Genomic DNA, 17,931 nt, shown 5'->3' on the forward strand with positions numbered 1-17,931 from the left:
ACATAGTTGTCAGTGCCTTGAAGGACAGTGTTTGTTCTTCAGCAATAGCTAACTCAAATAAAATCATCAAGCGAAGTGTTTTGTGACTGGGCTGAGGTGGGGCCGGTGGAAACAGATTCTGAAGATTTTTTTTTAAAATTCAGGGGTGAGATGTGGGTGTCATTGGCTAAACCAGCATTTATTGTCGAGCGAGCAGTTAAAATCAATCACATTGTTGAGGGTCCAGACTCATATGTAGGCCAGACCAGGTGAGAATATAAAATATTCCCTAATGGCATTAGTGAACCAGATTTTTTTAAAATAACAATCAGCAGTTGGTACATGATCACAGTTAGGCCAGCTTTCATTTCCAGATTTTGAGTTCATATTTTGTTTGAACTCATGCCCCCAGAAGGTTAGACCAGGGTTCCAGTTCAGTGACATTACTATTATGCCAGATCTCTGGGAAATGAGGACAGATGATAACACTCTGCCCACTGTGATTGTGCACAAATTAGTGTAGATCAAGGGAGACTTCTACTCCTGACAGGCAGTCAGCACTGGTTTATCAGTCAGGTAGGTCACCCTCTATTTGACTCCCTGAAAGCAGAGATAATTACAGCCAGGACCAGAATTGGCTCTGAAGTAAATCATTATATGACCACTTGAGCACCTCAACAGAGCAGCACGATTGAGTTCTGCACAGAAAGGCACAATTTGGGTGGATGTGGAAATATGAGGGAGTTCTTGTCTGCCACTAACCTACCTAATTAGCTTCCTTGGGCCTTTCCAAGGCTGTCATGATGGCAGATCAGAATCCTAAATTATTGAACTGGCCTCTAATATTCAGCAACTAAATTACAAACAATGTGGGCAAGGGAGGGGGGAGTGGTTATAAAGGGACAAGAAACAAAAGATGGATCTATAAAAGGTAACAAAATCCTTGCCAGCAGCTGCAGTCCTAAAATATAGGAATAGTAGTTAAGATCTCAAATTGTTTAACTGAGTTTGGAAGGTTGTGAAGTGCAGAATTGAAGGTTGAGATATCAACCTTAGAGTTTCCTCTGAGCAAAGGAAATCACTGTCATTGACTTACCCTCTTCCTTCCCTTTGTTCTCCCATTTCCCTCCTCTGTAATTGCTTATATTTCTAACTTCCAGTTCAGGTGATAGATAAATTTAAAACTTTTTTTGCTCTCTATAGATACTGCCAGATCATATTATTTCCAGTATTTTCTTGATTTCAAATTTTCAGTATCAGCAGTATTTAATAATTATCAGTTGCATGTTTCAGCTCTTTTTCATGCATTTTTGGTTTCCTAGAGATTGCAGTTGCTCAGGTTGTTTTCATATATCCTGAAAGAAATTTCTGTTGTCAGTTTTATTGATTTATTCTAATAAGAACATTATTTTGTTTTTTTTTTGTTGAGGGTTATCACTGCTGTTCATATCAAAGTCAAGCATTATATAAAAAAAAAAGGGACTGGCTGACTCAGCAGTAAATACATTATTTTATAAAATAACAGAACTTTTTCTAACTATGATCTAATCTAAACCAGAAAGACTGATGGACTTATTCCAACTTAGAAGTAAAAATGGAGTTATGAGTAAAAGTGGGGGGAAAACGGATCTGTCGTATTTTGAGGCTCAACAGAAACTAGAAATTGAGACTATGTGCTTTACAATCATAATAATAATAATTTGTAGAACGCTAAGCATATAGTTTTTCCAGAACAGATTGAGATATTTTTAATTGTGTGCATGATGCTTAAAATATACATTTTCTTTGACAAAGCTACCTGAATGAAATATAATTTTGAATGTTTATTACTAGTTTTGGCTACACTCTCTACAGTATCAGCAGCACCTTTTTATTGACAGATAACATTTTATTTACAGTGAAAACAGTCGCTTTCAACAAACAGCAACACAGGCAACAGCTTAATTATACAACATTAACAAAGCCTAGATGAACCAATTTTGTTTTGTTTCCAAGTGTACTAATTACATACAGGTATTCTATAGTATGGATGTTAAAACAAGCAGTAAATTGTACTAAACAGCAAGATTTTGTGTTACTGAAAATGGTTGTAATTTGTACAGCACAAGGCAATTGTTCAGAATTTAATGTTTCACATCATATTACCTACACAGAATAAATCAATAATCCTGCAAACATGTGATCTCACTTGCATTTTCATTTTTCTTCCAAAATAGTTGAAAACCAGTTGAATTATTTTGTCAAACAGGTCAGGGCTTATTAGTAAAATGTCCTATTCCTCAAAACTACAAAACTTAAAATGGTTTTATTTAACGCAAATTAAGCCTTTAGACACTTCAGTTGTGTGGGTAATGTATGAAGGCAATGTTATAACAAAAACACCAATGCAACCTAGCAGCAATGGCAAAAGCTCCATTATTAGAATAATAGTTCCCATTAAGAAAACCAAACAAAGCCAGATTATAATACAGCCTGTACAGAATCAAACTGTTGTAACTTAAGAACAAGTATAATGAAATCATTTACAACAATATAAAACAATGCTATCTTACTATTGTCCTGCACAGTACATTCTACAGTTTGACCTTTAAATACACCAGCTGTTCATAGTAGCTTCAATATGCAAATGGTTTTGTGCACTGTTAGATTTTGAGGGCTACTACAATCTCTCTTTACATAATTTTATTGGGTTGGTTGTTGTATTTCTTTGTGCTAAAATCATTTGTTCTGGCCTTATTTTAAACAAAATCAGTATTATATTAAAAAACAGTCCCAAAGTGACTCATTAGGCTACTATATACAGTGTTCCCAAAAAAGCAGGAGAGGATGAACAGTTCTGAACACAAAGGCTGCCTAATGGGAGTACTGAGCTTTATGGTCTACAGTAATTTTGTAACAAGTGCAGCTGATTGTTGTCCATGGTTCAAACTCTATTTGAAATAAATCAAATGATTCAACAATTGGTGCCTTTCAATCGTTTCACCGCCTCCCCCTTTCATCTCATGTCACCTGGCCGGCCACAAGTTGTGACATCCAACTGCAGATCAACCTTGAAACAAGTTCTACAAGAATTGTTAATGTGACTAAAGTAAATCTTAGTAAGAAACTATGCTCGACATGGGTGAAACAGGAATTGTGGCTGGTCCAGGCATATGAAGGTTTCCTGAAGAATTGGACCGGCGCATATGAGGGAGAAGGTAGGCATCATTAGCCAGCAGATGGACATCAAACCGATCTTCTTTACGGTAGGCTAGACAGCGCCTAATGAAAGCCTAGAACAACAGAAACATTAGACATTATGCAACATGCGTCTTGACAATTAGTTAAAATAGTCAATTAAAAAAAAAAAATCACCCATCATTTTCTAACAAGGTTACATAAAAACACTTGGAACAACTACCTTTGCTTCATTGCTAACAACTGGTTTAACAGGAAACTGGACTTCAGTAGCTTTTAATATTGTGTTCTCCTGTAAGATGTCTTGCTGTGATTGATTGTGGCCAAATGGCTGAAAGAACAAGACTTCACATTAGATCACTTCTTCCCCAAAATTGAGAGAAATAAACACACCTATTGGCATACAAAATGAAAACTCTCACCTTACGACCATACAGACATTGGAAGAAGATAACACCTACAGACCAGACATCCACTTTGTTGGAAATTTTGGGTGGTTCTTTTCCTACAACAAAGCACTCAGGAGGCAAATACCTGTCAAAATTTAAAAAATGCAACCATCAGCATACAGTTCATCCAAACAAAAATTATCCTTGAGAAGAGAAATTTAAACCAAGTTATGGTTTAACAAATGCTGTACTTCATTGTAAAATTATTTAATTAAATGCATTGCACAACTAATTAAATAAAATGGGGACCTGCTGGACCAATGTGACAAGTATACCAGTTAGATTAGAATCAAATATCCAGAAAAATGTATTTGCATGATCTCAAATATAAAATCTTAGGTGATTGAGTGCCGTGTAGACTGCTTCAATTCAAGATGGCAGCATACCACAACCTTCTTAAGGATAATTAGGGATACGCTGACCATTTAGCAACACCTACGTTCCATGACTGAATAAAAAGATTAGAAAATAAGAATACAATTGTATACTTTTCCATGTATTATGAAAAGCTTTATCTCAAAAGAGTTTTAACAAATATCTAGTCTCCACCTGTAAACATTTTTAGAATCACTGAAAATAATTTTCAAAAACACTGAACCATTTTTAAGTCTCATTAAGTAGTCAGTTTCTGTGAAAATCAAATATCTGTTAATATTAATACTTCCTAAATAAGAGTACTAAGTGCCTGAAACAAAATGAGCTCAAGCTGAACATTCCTGCAAACATCAGAAACCTGCCACTCATTAAATTTAGTCTGGGATTGTGGCCAATTTTGTGAAGGAGTCTGGTTTTGGGTAAATCGGCATTAAAGATTTACGCTCAAGTCTCAGCATATTGGTGCTAGTTCAACTGGGTTGCATCAGCCTCAATTTTAGCTCTCTGAACTTGGGTTTACACAGTCAGATGGAGTCTCAAACCACCATTATAACGGATTATAACATTCCTACATCAACTAAATTTGGGAGAGTCTCCAACTTGGTTTTTAATGTTTTATTAAATTGGTAGCTTCATTCAGATAACATGTGAAAAATGAGATGCTTCACTGGGACAAAATGGGGTGGTGGTAATTTTGTTAAAGCACTCTATTTAGGCAGGACAGATTCAACTTCACTTTGAAGTTGGTTCACATAATACGTACCCCCCCCCATACTTATATTCACCCATGAAACACAGGAGGTTTCAAAAGTCATCTCGAATCATATTCATTTTAATCTTTCAGTTTTGAAAACATAAACCCATAAAGCTAGGCTAAAGTATAATGGCCAAGTTTTGTTGCAATTACAAGTTTTGCCTCTTTGCATTAGCAGGTTTCATCAGACTGGCTTTGATCACAAACATACATCAAAACACGGTGATCTTCAAGTACAGGGCGACCCTCGAATCTTTGGGTCCGGTTCTGTGGTTTCAGTTCCCTACAGGTTACTGTGGCCCAAACATATCATAGGAAACGTTCCAAAACCAGGGACCAAGAATTTGTCCACACCTGTCTGTGGTTTTGGGCTTCCGCGGTAGGTCTTGGAATTTTATCCCCCGTGGGTACAGAGAGGCCATTCCCAGAATGTCAATTGTTGATGCTATTATATCAGCAAATTAAGAATTCTGGGTTTGCAAATGTAATGAAAAGTTTGACATGGATGCTGTATGTTCATAAAGGTTTTATTATTGATGGTTCAGATGGAGAACAGTATTGGTGCTTCAGGGTACATTACAGATGGCAGATTACTCTCCCAAGATATGGTCCGAGTGTCTCTTCACATCTGGATAAGTAAAAATGAGCTTGCACTTGTGTAGCAAATATATATGTGTGCATATGTATAAACACACATACATATACATATATGTATAAAAACCATCCCGAAACTCTTCGCAGTCAACCGACTAACTTAAAAAGAGTGATCATGTTGATTGTGTGGATAAACATAACAGACAATTATAACGAACAAATGGGATAAATAACAGCTCATTTCTATCTTGGTGGTGTTGGAGGAGAATAGATTGTTGACTAAGACACCGGGGTAAAACTACTTCTTCCTTTCAGCACACTGATATCTTTTACGTTCACTCGTGCAGCTGGATGGTTTGTTAATTCTGAAAGATTTAATCTCAGTACATGCACTACTGTGTACTTGGAGAGTCAAAGTCCTATACTCGGGTTACACTGCTATCAATGTACAGCATTTGTACACTACCCCCCACCGTTTCCTCCAATACTCCAAAATGAAGACATCTTCATTGCACATTAAGAATAAATTCTGTGAAACAGCAGCACAGAAATTTACAGGGCAGAAGGCAATAGCCTAGTGGCATTACCATGAGACTCAGAGACCCAGGTAACAATCTGGGGACCTGGGTTCAAATCCCACTACAACAAATGGTGGAATTTGAATTCAAAAAACAAATTACCTGGGATTAAGAATCTGCTGAAGACCATGGAATAATTGTCGATTGTCAAAAAACCCATCAGTTTCACTAATATCCTTCCTTCAGGGAAGGAAAATCTGCCATCCTCACCTGGTCTGATCTACATCTACATGTAACTCCAGAACCACAGCAATGCAGTTGCCCTCTGAAATAACATAACAAGCCATTCAGTTGTATCAATCACTACAAAGTCTCAAAGAAATGAAACTAGATTGCATGGTGGCTCAGTGGTTAGCACTGCTGCCTCACAGCACCAGGGCCTGGGTTCGATTCCCGCCTGTCTGTGTGGAGTTTGCACATTCTCCCTGTGTCTGTGTGGGTTTCCTCCCACAATTCAAAGATGTGCAAGTCAGGTGAATTGGTCATGCTAAATTGCCCACAGTGTTAGTCAGGGGTAAATATAGGGTAGGGGAATGGGTTTTGGTGGGTTTCTCTTCGGAGGGGAGGTGTGGACTTGTTGGGCCAAAGGGCCTGTTTCTACACTGTAGAGAATCTAATCAAATCTAATCTAATCTAATCGAAAACTAGCATTGACCTGGCACTGGAAAAGACAAGAGCAGAAACAACCCTGCAAAGTCCTACCCACAAACATCTGGGGGCTACTGCCAAAACTGGGAGAGCTGTCTCCTACTTCCTTCAGACCAAAGGGGTAGCCAGTGTCTTCCTCAGATACATGGAACAGTCCATCTTCTGCAGTTACACTGGCACTATCCCCCACCGTTTCCTCCAATACACTGAGACTGTTCCGGTGCCACCTCATGCTCCCACGAGGAGGTTGAACAGTTCATCAATTTCACTAACACCTCACACCCTGACCTTAAGTTCACCTGGACCATCTTGGACATCTTCCTCCCCTTCCTCGACCAATCCGTCTCCACCTCTGGCGACCGATTCAATAAAGATATCAATTTCAATACCACCAACTCCCACAGCTACATGGACTACACTCCCTCCCATCCCCCCCTCATGTAAAACACTGTCCCTTACTCCCAACTCCTCCACCATATCTGCTCCCTGGGAAAGTAATTCCACTCCATAACATCCCAGATTGCCTCCTATGTCAAAGATCACAATTTCCTCCCACATGATCAACAATGCCCTCAAGTACATCTACCCTCCTTGAATCTCAGCCCTCCATCCGCAACAAGGATAGAACTTCCCGGTCTTCACCTTCCACCCCACCAATCTCCAGATATGACTCATTATCCTGCGCCATTTCCACCACCTACAATCAGAATCCACTACCAGAAATATATTTCCCTCCCCACTCCTATTTGCGGTCCACAGAGACCATTACCTCCGTGACTCCCTTGCTAGATCCATGCACCCCCACTATCCCACCCTCCACTCCTGGCACCTTCCCTTGTAACTGCAAGTGGTCTAAAACCTGCACCCACACCTCCCCCCTCACCTCCATCCAAGGCCCCAAAGGATCTTTTCACATCTGGCACAGTTTTCCTGCACATCCAAACACCTCATCATATGTCCATTGCTCTCAATGTGGTCTCCTCTCCACTGGGGAGACAGGATGCCAACTTGCAAAATGTTTTAGGGAATATCTCTGGGACACACACACACACACCAAACAACCCCATAGCCCTGTGGCCAACCACTTCATCTCCCCCTCCCACTCCACCAAGGGCATGCAAGTCATGTGCCTCCTCCACTGCCAAATCCAAGCCACCCAATGACTGGAGGAAGAATACCTCATCTTCTGCATTGGGACCTTCAAACCACACGGCATCAGCGTTGACTTCACCAGTTTCCTTACCTCTCCTCAACCCCACTTCATCCCAGATCCAACCCAACAACTTGGCATTGCCCGCTTGAACTGTCCCACCTGTTCGCTCCACCCTCCCCTCTGATGTATCACTATCACCCCCTGCAACTGTATCTACCTATCGCCTTCCCAGCTACCTTCCCCCACCCCCACATTTATCTCTCATCACCCTTCAACTCCCCACATTCCTCATGAAGGGCTATGCCCAAAACATCAATTCTCCTGACCTGCTGTACTTTTCCAGTGTCTCTCAAACTAGTCAAGCAACACCTTGACATACTCGTACTCACAGAATCATGCCTTACAGACAACATCCCAGGCACCACCGTCACCATCCAGCAGAGGCGGTGGCACAGTGGTATGGTATACGGTCGGGAGGGAGTTACCCTGGGAGTTATCCTCAACAGTGACTTCAGCCCCCATGAAGTCTTATGGCTTTAGGTTAAACACGGGCAAGGAAACCTCCTGTTGATTACCACATACCATCCTCCCTCGGCCGTTGAATTGATACTTTTCAATGTTGAACAACATTTGGAGGAAGCACTGAAGATGGCAAGGGCACAAGATGTACTCTGGTCAGGGGATTTCAATGTCGACGACCAAGAGTGGCTTGGCAGCAGTACTACTGATCGAGCTGGTAGGGTCCTAAAGGACGTAGCTGCTTGATGGGTCTGCAGAAGGTAGTGAGGGAACCAACAAGAAAAAACATACTTGACCTAATCTTTACCAACTGGCCAGCTGCAGATGCATCTGTCCATGACCGCATAGTAAGAACAACCACCGCACAGGCCTTGCAGAGACAAAGTCCCGCCTTTGCAATGAGAATAACCTCCATCGTGTGGTGTAACACTATCACCATGCTAAATGGGACAGACTTTGAACAGATCTAGCATCTCAAGGGCATCCATGAGGCAATATGGGCCATCAGTAGCAGAACTGTACTCCAGCACAATCTGTAACCTCATGGCCTGGCATATTCCCCACTCAACCCACTAACATCAAGCAGGGGATCAATCCTGGTTCAAAGGAAAATGCAGGAGAGCATGCCAGGAGCAGCACCAGGCTTGGCTCAAGAGGAGGTGTCAATCTGGTGAAGCCACCAAACAGGACTACTTGCATTCTAAACAGCAAGTGATAGACAGAGCTAAGTGATCCCACAACCAACAGATCAGATCTAAGCTCAGCAGTCCTGCCAAATCCTGCCACGAATGGTGATGGATGATTAAAAAAAACTCACTGGAGGTGGTTCCACAATTATGCCCATCCTCAATGATGGAAGTCTCCAACACATCAGGTGTAAAAGATAATGCTAAAGTTTTTAAAACAATCTTCAGCCAGAAGTACTGAGTAGATGATCCATCTATGCCTTCTCCAGCATTACAGATACCAGTCTTCAGCCAATTCAATTCACTCCATGTAATATTAGGAAACAGTTCGAGACACTGGATGCTGCAAACACTATGGGCCCTGACAACATTCTGGCAATAGTACTGAAGACTTGTGCTCCAGAACTCGCCGCTTCCCTAGCCAAGCTGTTCTAGTACAGTTACAACACTGGTATCTATCCGACCCTGTGGAAATTGCCCAAGTATGTCCTGTACATAAAAACCAGGACAAATTCAATCTGGCCAATTACTGCCCTATTAGTCTACTCTTGATCATCTGTAAAGTGATGGAAGGTGTCATCAACAGTGCCAGCAAGCAGCACCTACTCAATGACACCCAGATAAGGTTCTGCCAGGACCACACACCTTCTGATCTCATTTTGGCCATGGTTCAAACAAGACTAAAAAAGCTGGATTCCAGAGGTGAGGTGGGAGTGACAACCCTTGACATCCAGGCTGCATTAGACAGAGTGTGGCATCAAAGAGTCCGAGCAAAACTATTGGTGGGTGGGAGGGGGGAAATCTCTTCAGTGGTTGGAGTCATACCTGACATACAGGAAGATGGTCGTGGTTGTTGGTGGTTAGTCATCTCAGCACCCGGACATCTCTGCAAAGCTCCTCAGGGTAGTGCCCTAGGCCCAACCATCTTCAGCTGTTTCATGAATGACCTTCCCTCAACATAAGACCAAAAGTGGGGATGTTTGCCGATGATTGCACCATATTCAGCTCCATTCCTGACTCCTCAAACATTGAAGCAGTCCATGTCCAAATGCAACATTATCTGGACAATATCCAGGCATGGGCTGATAAGTGGCAAGCAACATTTGTACCACACAAATATGACCAGGATATGACCATCATCAACTAGAGACAATCTAACCACTGCCCCTTCACATTCAGTGGTGTTACCATCACTGAATACCCCACTGTCAACATCCTTGGGACTATCATTGACCAGAAACTCAATTGGACTCACCACATAAACAGTGGCTACAAGAGCAGGTCAGAGGCTAGGAGTACTACACAGTAACATCTCCTGACTCCTCAAAACCTGTCCACCATCTAAAAGGTTCAAGTCAGGAGTGTGATGGAATACTCCCACTTGCCTGGATGAGTGCAGCCCCCCAGCAGCACTTATAGAAGTTTGATACCATCCAAGACAAAGTAGCCCATTTGATTGGCACTATATCCTCAAGCATTTACTCCCTCCACCACCGACACTCAGTTGCAGCAGTGTATACTATCTACAAAATGCACTGCAGAAATTCAACAGAGATGCTCAGACAGCATCTTTCAAACCCACGACCATTTCCACCTCAAAGAACAAGGCAGCAATAATCTGAGAACACCACCATTTTCAAGTTCCCCTCCAAGTCACTCACCATCCTGACTTGGAAATATGTCACCATTACTTCACTGTTGCTCGGCCAAAACCCTGGAATTCCCTCCCTGAGGGCATTGTGGGTCAACTCACAGCAAGAGGGCTACAACGGTCAAGACGGCAGCTCACCACCACCTTCTCAACGGCAATTATGGATGGGCAATAAATGCTGGCCACCCTCATGAATAAACGTTTTTAAAAAAGGGCGTTAATCAATGAATTTTGTCTACGCCCATCCAAAATTCCACCTTAATCTCACTTTTCTGCTCTTGGTCCATAGCCTTAGTGATTACAGCTCAAGTAAATATCAGTATACTTTATTTTAATATGAAGAATTTATTGTCTCCACAACTCTTTTAGGCAGAGTTCCAGACCTCCATTACCTTCAGAATGAAAACATTATTCCTCAACTCTCCCCTAATCCTTCTATTTTACATCTATGCCACCTAGTTTTGGATCTCTCTAAGAGAATTAGATCCAATCACGAGATTTAGCCCTCTTAGCCTCCTTTGTTCCAAAGAGAACAATACCAACCTAACCCAATCTTTTTCCTAGTTAAAATTCTCCAGCCCTGCCAACATGTTTCTGAATCTCTGTATTGTTGCTAACAGAACCACATCCTGTCCTTAATGTGGTAATTGAACTATACATGGTAGTTTATTTGTGGCTGAACTGCTGTTTTATAATATTCTAGATTTATTACCCTACAGTTGTATTTTGTACATCAGTTAATAAAAGTATCCTGTAAGTCCACCATCAACTTCACTGCATCTACCAGTCCTGCTACCTTGAGCATCTGTGAACATGCATTCAAAGGCCCCTCTGTCCTGTCATTTATTGTGCATTCCTATGCCTAGTCTGCTTTTCCCAAATGCATTATTTCACATTTCACCAGACTGAATACTGCTTGTCATTTTTCTGCCAACTTGACAAGTCCACCAATTTCTTACCGTGATCTACAATTCTCTCTTGTACTATCCATTCAGACTACAACAAACATGGCACTCTCATCAACGCTTCTCAAAGCCTCCTCAAAGAATTCCAGCAAGTTAGTCAAAACACAATCTTGCAGTCACAAATCGATGCTGACTGCCCTGGATTACTCCAAACTTCCTACCAAAAAGAATGAGATCAAATACAAGGAAATTAAACATAAAATAGAGAAACAGATTAAGTTTGCACTGAATTCAGCAAATTACCTTGGATTTTGGGGAAACACACAAGTGCCTTTTTTTTGTTTTCGAATATTACATTCAAAAGATTCATGACTTAAGATACAAGTAAACATGTTATCATGAGAGGAAAGATAAAATTAACATTTTCAGACTTTTAATTTAGTTAATATTACTGAATAGGACCATAGGGGGTAGGTAATTCAGCCTGTTCTGCCATTCATAGAGATTATGAAACCCAACCACATTCCCACTTTTGTCCCATCTCTTGATTAACAAATCAATTGGATTTAAAATTAAAAATACATCAGCAGCCTCATGTGAATACATTTGGTGGCTGGATTAGGAATAGGATTTAGGATTAGGAGTAGGCTATTCAACCTCTCAACCTGGTTCGGCCATTCAATGAGATTCACGGCTGATCTGTGACCTAACTCCACATATGTACCTTTGACCCATATCCCTTAATACCTTTGCCGAACAAACATTTATCCAATTTAAAATGAAGAATTAACACAACTGTACCCAAGTTAAAAAAATAATTCCTATAGATCTCTTCAGTTAGATTTATCTAGTATCTCCTTCAGCCAGAGTGATAAAAATATTTTCCATTTTCACTCCAAATAGTCTTAAAACTTAGAACTTATGATTACTAGCCCTGGATTTCTCAAACAGCAGGGACTGTTTCACTACCTACCCTGTTTGCTGCAACATTTTGAAAATACGATCAATCTAACCTTTAACCTTCTAAATTCTAGGGAATATAAATCTGGTTATGTAACCACTCCACACAATTTAACTCTGAGCTCAGGAATCATTCTGCCACATCTATGCGGCACTGCCTTCAAAGGCCAATATATCCTTTCTATGATGCAGCACTTGGAACTTCACTGAATTATGTATAACCTAACAAGAGCTTTAACAGTTGCAACATAACCTCTATTAAAGTGTTGTCATCGTCCAGATATCCATATATTCTAGCCAGTAGATATAAAGGCTATAATTTTATTATCAATTTTGCTTAAAATACCTTGAACAAGAAAATAATGATCTATATCAGATTCAGAGTCAGAGGTCCAGCAAACAAAATGGTGCTTTGGCCCATCGAGTCTCCACTGGTCAAAATTTATGTATCTGAATTCATAAGTGTCTGAATTCACCTTTACTGCCTGGCCATTTAGAAATTGTTCTATTCTACTATTCTTAAGTTCAAAGGGAATGATCTCCCACTTACTTACCATTCATTTAATGTATTAATCTCTGTAATTTTATGTTTTAATCTCACTGCCATCAATTTTTGTGTCATGAATATACATGACTTCCTATTCCTATCCCATCATCCAGGCTGCTAATAAACAGTGAATATTTAATGCTTCAACTCATTCCTTGCAGGATGCTAGTCAAAAACTGCCAATTAAAGTAACTGTCCATTACCCATAAAACACAGGAGCAGAAATTAGGCCATTCGGCCCATGAAATCTGCTCCACCATTCAATTAGGATTAGATTAGATTAGATTCCCTGCATTGTGGAAACAGGTCCTTCTGCCCAACAAATCCACACCGACCCTCCGTAGAGTAACCCACCCAGACCCATTCCCCTACCCTATATTTACCCCTGACTAATGCACCTAACACTATGGGAAATTTATCATGGCCAATTCACCTAACCTGCACATCTTTGGATTGTGGGAGGAAACCAGAGCACCCGGAGGAAACCCACGCAGACATGGGGAGAATGTGCAAACTCCACACAGACAGTCGCCCGAGGCATGAATTGAACCCAGGTCCCTGGCACTGAGAGGCAGCAGTGAGAACCACTGAGGCAACATCAGCAATCATGGCTGATAAGTTTCTGAACACCATTCTCCCAAATCTCGTATAAGATAATCAGAGGGTTCGGTAGGTTGGATAGTGAGAGCCTTTTTCCTCGGATAGCGATGGCTAGCATTAAGAGACATAGCTTTAAACTGAAGGGTGATAGATATAGGACAGATGTCAGAGGTAGCTTCTTTACTCAGTAGTAGGTGTGTGGAACGCACTGCCTGCAACAGTAGGAGACTCATCAACTTTAAGGGCATTTAAATGGTCAATGGATAGGCATGTGGACGAGAATGGAATAGTGCAGGTTAGGTGGGCTTCAGATTGGTTCCTCAGGTTGGTGCAACATCGAGGGCTGAAGGGCCTGTACTGCGCTGTAATGTCCTATATTCTCCCACTTTCTCCCGTAACCCTTGGCCCTCAAGAACCTATCTCGGTCTTAAATCTACTCGATGACTTGACCTCTACAGCCTTCTGTGACAATGAATTCCATAGATTCACCACTCTCTAGCTGAAGAAACTTCTCCTTATCGCCATTCTAAAAGGTCTTCTCTCTTTACTCTAAAGCTGTACTAGCCTCCCCTACCAATGTAAACATCTTTCCAACATCCACTCTGTCTAGGCCATTCAGTATTCTGCATGTTTCCATTAGATCCCCCCTCATCCTTCTAAACGCCATTCAGTATCGTCCCAGGGTCCTCAAACATTGCTCATATATTAGGCTTTACATTCCTGAGACCATTCTAGTGAACCTCCTCTGAACACGTTCCAGGGCCAGTACATCCCTCCTGAGACGTGGGGCCCAAAACTGCACAAAACACTCCAAAAGCTGGTCTGACCAGAGCCTTACAGAGCCTCAAAAGTACATCCCTACTTTTATATTTAAGTCCTCTCAAAATAAATGCTGTAATTGCATTTGCCTTCCTAATTACTGACTCAACTGCAAGGTTACCTTGAGAGAATCCTGGACTCCCAAGTCTCTCTGCACCTCAGACTTCTGAATTTTCTCCCCATTTATAAAATAGTCCACGCCTCTATTCTTCCTATCAAAGTGCATGACCTCACACCTTCCAACATTGTACTTCATCTGCCACTTCCTTGCCCACTCTCCTAACCTGTCTAAATCCTTCTGCAGCCTCCGCGCCTCCTCAATGCTACCTGTCCCTCTAGCTATCTTTGTATCATCTGTAAACTTAGCCAGAATGCTCTCAATTCCTTCATCTAGATCGTTAATGTATGAAGTGAAAAGTTGTGGTACCAACACAGCCTTGCAGAACACCACTTGTCACCAGCTGACATCCTGAGGAAGACCCTTTTACCCCAACATTCTGCTTTCTGCCAGGCAGCCAGGCTTTTATTCATGCTCGCATCTTGCCTCTAACATCATGGGCCCTTATCTTACTCAGCAGCCTCCTGTGCAGCACCTTATCAAAGGCCTTCTTGAAGTCCAGGTAGATAGCATCCATTGGCTCTCCTTGGTCTCACCTGCTCTTATTTCCTCAAAGAATTCCAGTAGATTTGTCAGGCATGACCTCTCCTTGATGACTTTGCCCTATTTTACCATATACTTCCAAGTATTTAGAAATCTCATCCTTCACAATGAGGTTCCAGGATCTTACCCATGCCAGAGGTTAGGCTAATCGGTTTGTAATTTGCCATACTCCCTTTTTAAACAGTGGTGTCACGTTAGTGATTTTCCAGTCCTTTGGGACACTCCCTGCCTTTAGCAATTCTACAAGATCACTACTAACACCTCCTCCATCTCTGCAGCTATCTCCCTTAGAATTCTGGGGTGTAGTTCATCCACTTTCCAACCATTCAGTTTTTTCTCGCACTCTCTCACAGAAGCCCTAGAGAGTGGAAACAGGTCCTTCGGCCCAACAAGTCCACACCAACCATCCGAAGAGCAGAAGATGACTGTTACATCAAAACAGGTCCCTTCTTCCCCAGTACTGGTGCCAAGGTCCCATGAATTCAAACTCATTTCTCCCACACCAATCTTTGAACCACACATTTACCTGCTTAAACTTATTCACGCTGTGCCAATTAGCAGGTAGTAATCCAGAGATGATCACCTTTTTGATTCTGCTTTTCAATTTAGCTCCTAGCTGTTCATACTCCTTTAGCAGAACTTCTGCCCTGGCTTTATCTATGTCATTGGTACCGACATGGACCACAAACATTGGATCTTTACCCTCCCACTCCAAGTTCCTCTGCAGCCCAGATGAGATATCCTGAACCTGAGCACCAGACAGGCAACACAACTTACAGGACTCTCTATTCTGGTCACAGAAAACATTGTCTATGCTTCTAACTATACTATCCCCAATTACATTTCTCTTCTCTTCTCCCCACTTGAATGGCTCCCTGCACCACAGTCCTGCAGTAAGTTGGTTCATCCTCTCTGTACTCCCCATTCCAATCCCCCCAGGGAGCAAAACTCTTAGTCCCTGTCCTTGCTCAACAGGTTTCAGGCTCCTGCAACTCTACCTCCTGAATCCCTCTACCTGCTTCACTTACAGCCATACCCTCCTATCCCTGACCGTTAGTCGAATTCAAGTTAGTTGGTCTAAGGGGTGTGACTGTCTTAAACACTGTGACCAGGTAACTGTCCCCCTCCCCTACCCCTCCCTAATGTGTTGCAATGTTTGAAGCTCAGACTCCAGCTCATTGACTCTGAGCTGGACTTCTTCCAGCAACCAACATTTACTACAGATATGGTCACTGGGAACCACAATAGGATCCACCAGCTCCTACATCATGCAGAAACAAATCATCTGACCCTCCATCCTTATTTTATCTTCATGAAATTTAGTCACTTTCCCAACCAAATCAATAATCTGCCTTCAATTTCATTATATTCAACTTTAACTCCTAAGTTCAATTCTAGGAAAGTCTCTTACGAGGAGGATTATTGAATGCCTTCCAAAGTCCATACAAGTAACAACATCCACATACATTAATTATCAGAAGATAGCGATTTAGTGCTAATGTCACTGAATTGGTAAGGCTGAACCCAAGCCAAATGTTCAAGTCCCACCATGACAGCCAGTGGGCTGTAAATTCAATTCTAAGCTGAGTATGGTGATCATGAAACTACCACTGATTGTCATAAAACACTCACCTCATTCACTTTGTCATTTAGGGTTGAAATTCTGTCACTCATAATAATAAAAGCAAAATATTGCAGATTCCTGATTTCTAAAATAAATTTTTAAAAGTGCTGGAAAAACTCAGCAGCATCTGTGGAGAGTGGAGCAGAGTTAACATTTCAAGTCCATGATGCTTCTTTAGAACTGGTTCTGGACTCCTGAAGAATCACTAAACTTGAAACTTTAAATCGATCATTGTTAACTGGTCTGACCTAAATGAGATTCCATATCCACAATTATGGGTGGCACATGGCTCAGTGGTTAGCACTGTTGCCACACAGCACTACTGATCTGGGTTTGATTCCTGCCTTGGGCAACTGTCTGTATGGAGTTTGCATGTCCTCCCCATGTCTGCGTGGGTTTCCTCCGGATGCTCCGGTTTCCTCCCACAATCCAAAAATGTGCAGGTCAAGTGAATTGGCCATGATAAATTGCCCGTAGTGTTAGTTGCATTAGTCAGACGTAAATGTAGGGGAATGGGTCGAGGTGGGTTACACTTCAGAGGGTCGGTGTGGACTTGTTGGGCCAAAGGGCCTGTTTCCATACTGTAGGGAATCTAATCTAATTTAATGTGCTTAGGCTTTAATAGCCCTCTGAAATGTAACTCAGCTGTATCAAACTGCTAGAGAAGAACTGATGGATTTATTTAGGATATCTGGTCAGCATGGATGAGGGGGACCAAAGGGCTGTTTCCATGCTGCATATCTCTATTATTTAATAACTCAAACTAGTTATTCTTGAAGTGCCGTGTGTCATCAGTAGTGAAAGAATAATTCAGCCAGAATATGTAAAACAATGGCCTGGCAATATGCATTACTTCATCATTACCAAGTCAGGGATCTGGCTCAATTACAAGATGAGAAAATGCTTGGAACTGCACCAAATTTACCTAAAAATGAAGTGATGCTACAACACAGGTCTATCAAACAGTGGAAACATCATGTGCTAGACACAATGCCACTTCCAACGGGAAACAATGAACCACCTACATTTAACCAGAGCTAACAATCAGCCATTTTGTTTGATGTGCTATTGAAGATTGAAACTAAACTATCAGCTAAAATGTTTTGAAATTTGTCAGTGAACTCCATTGATTATGCAGTACTAATTGACTGTTAAGTTTAACAGATGCCAAAAATAGAGTTGGAGCATCTAACATCATGGGTTCAACTAGGCCCAAAATCCACATCAATTTTTAAAATTAATATTACTCCTT

The 17,931-nt window shown here is 41.4% G+C and overlaps 1 protein-coding gene across 4 annotated transcripts in view; it reads right to left on the bottom strand.

Annotated features, from left to right (window-relative positions):
• Window positions 1-1,828: 1,828 nt before the first annotated feature.
• The window catches only part of tlk1a (tousled-like kinase 1a), a 140,039-nt gene continuing 123,936 nt past the window's right edge, over window positions 1,829-17,931 (bottom strand). For all 4 annotated transcript variants that reach the window (XM_043693715.1, XM_043693717.1, XM_043693714.1 and 1 more), the window contains 3 exons: window positions 3,579-3,690; window positions 3,380-3,487; window positions 1,829-3,251 (listed from right to left, as the gene is read on the bottom strand). In XM_043693715.1, coding sequence (XP_043549650.1) covers window positions 3,075-3,251; window positions 3,380-3,487; window positions 3,579-3,690 — 397 coding nt within the window. In that variant the 3' untranslated portion in view covers window positions 1,829-3,074. The remainder of the gene's footprint in view (window positions 3,252-3,379; window positions 3,488-3,578; window positions 3,691-17,931) is intronic.

The sequence above is a fragment of the Chiloscyllium plagiosum genome, chromosome 7 (assembly GCF_004010195.1).
Source record: "Chiloscyllium plagiosum isolate BGI_BamShark_2017 chromosome 7, ASM401019v2, whole genome shotgun sequence".
In the NCBI taxonomy this organism is placed as follows: domain Eukaryota; kingdom Metazoa; phylum Chordata; class Chondrichthyes; order Orectolobiformes; family Hemiscylliidae; genus Chiloscyllium; species Chiloscyllium plagiosum.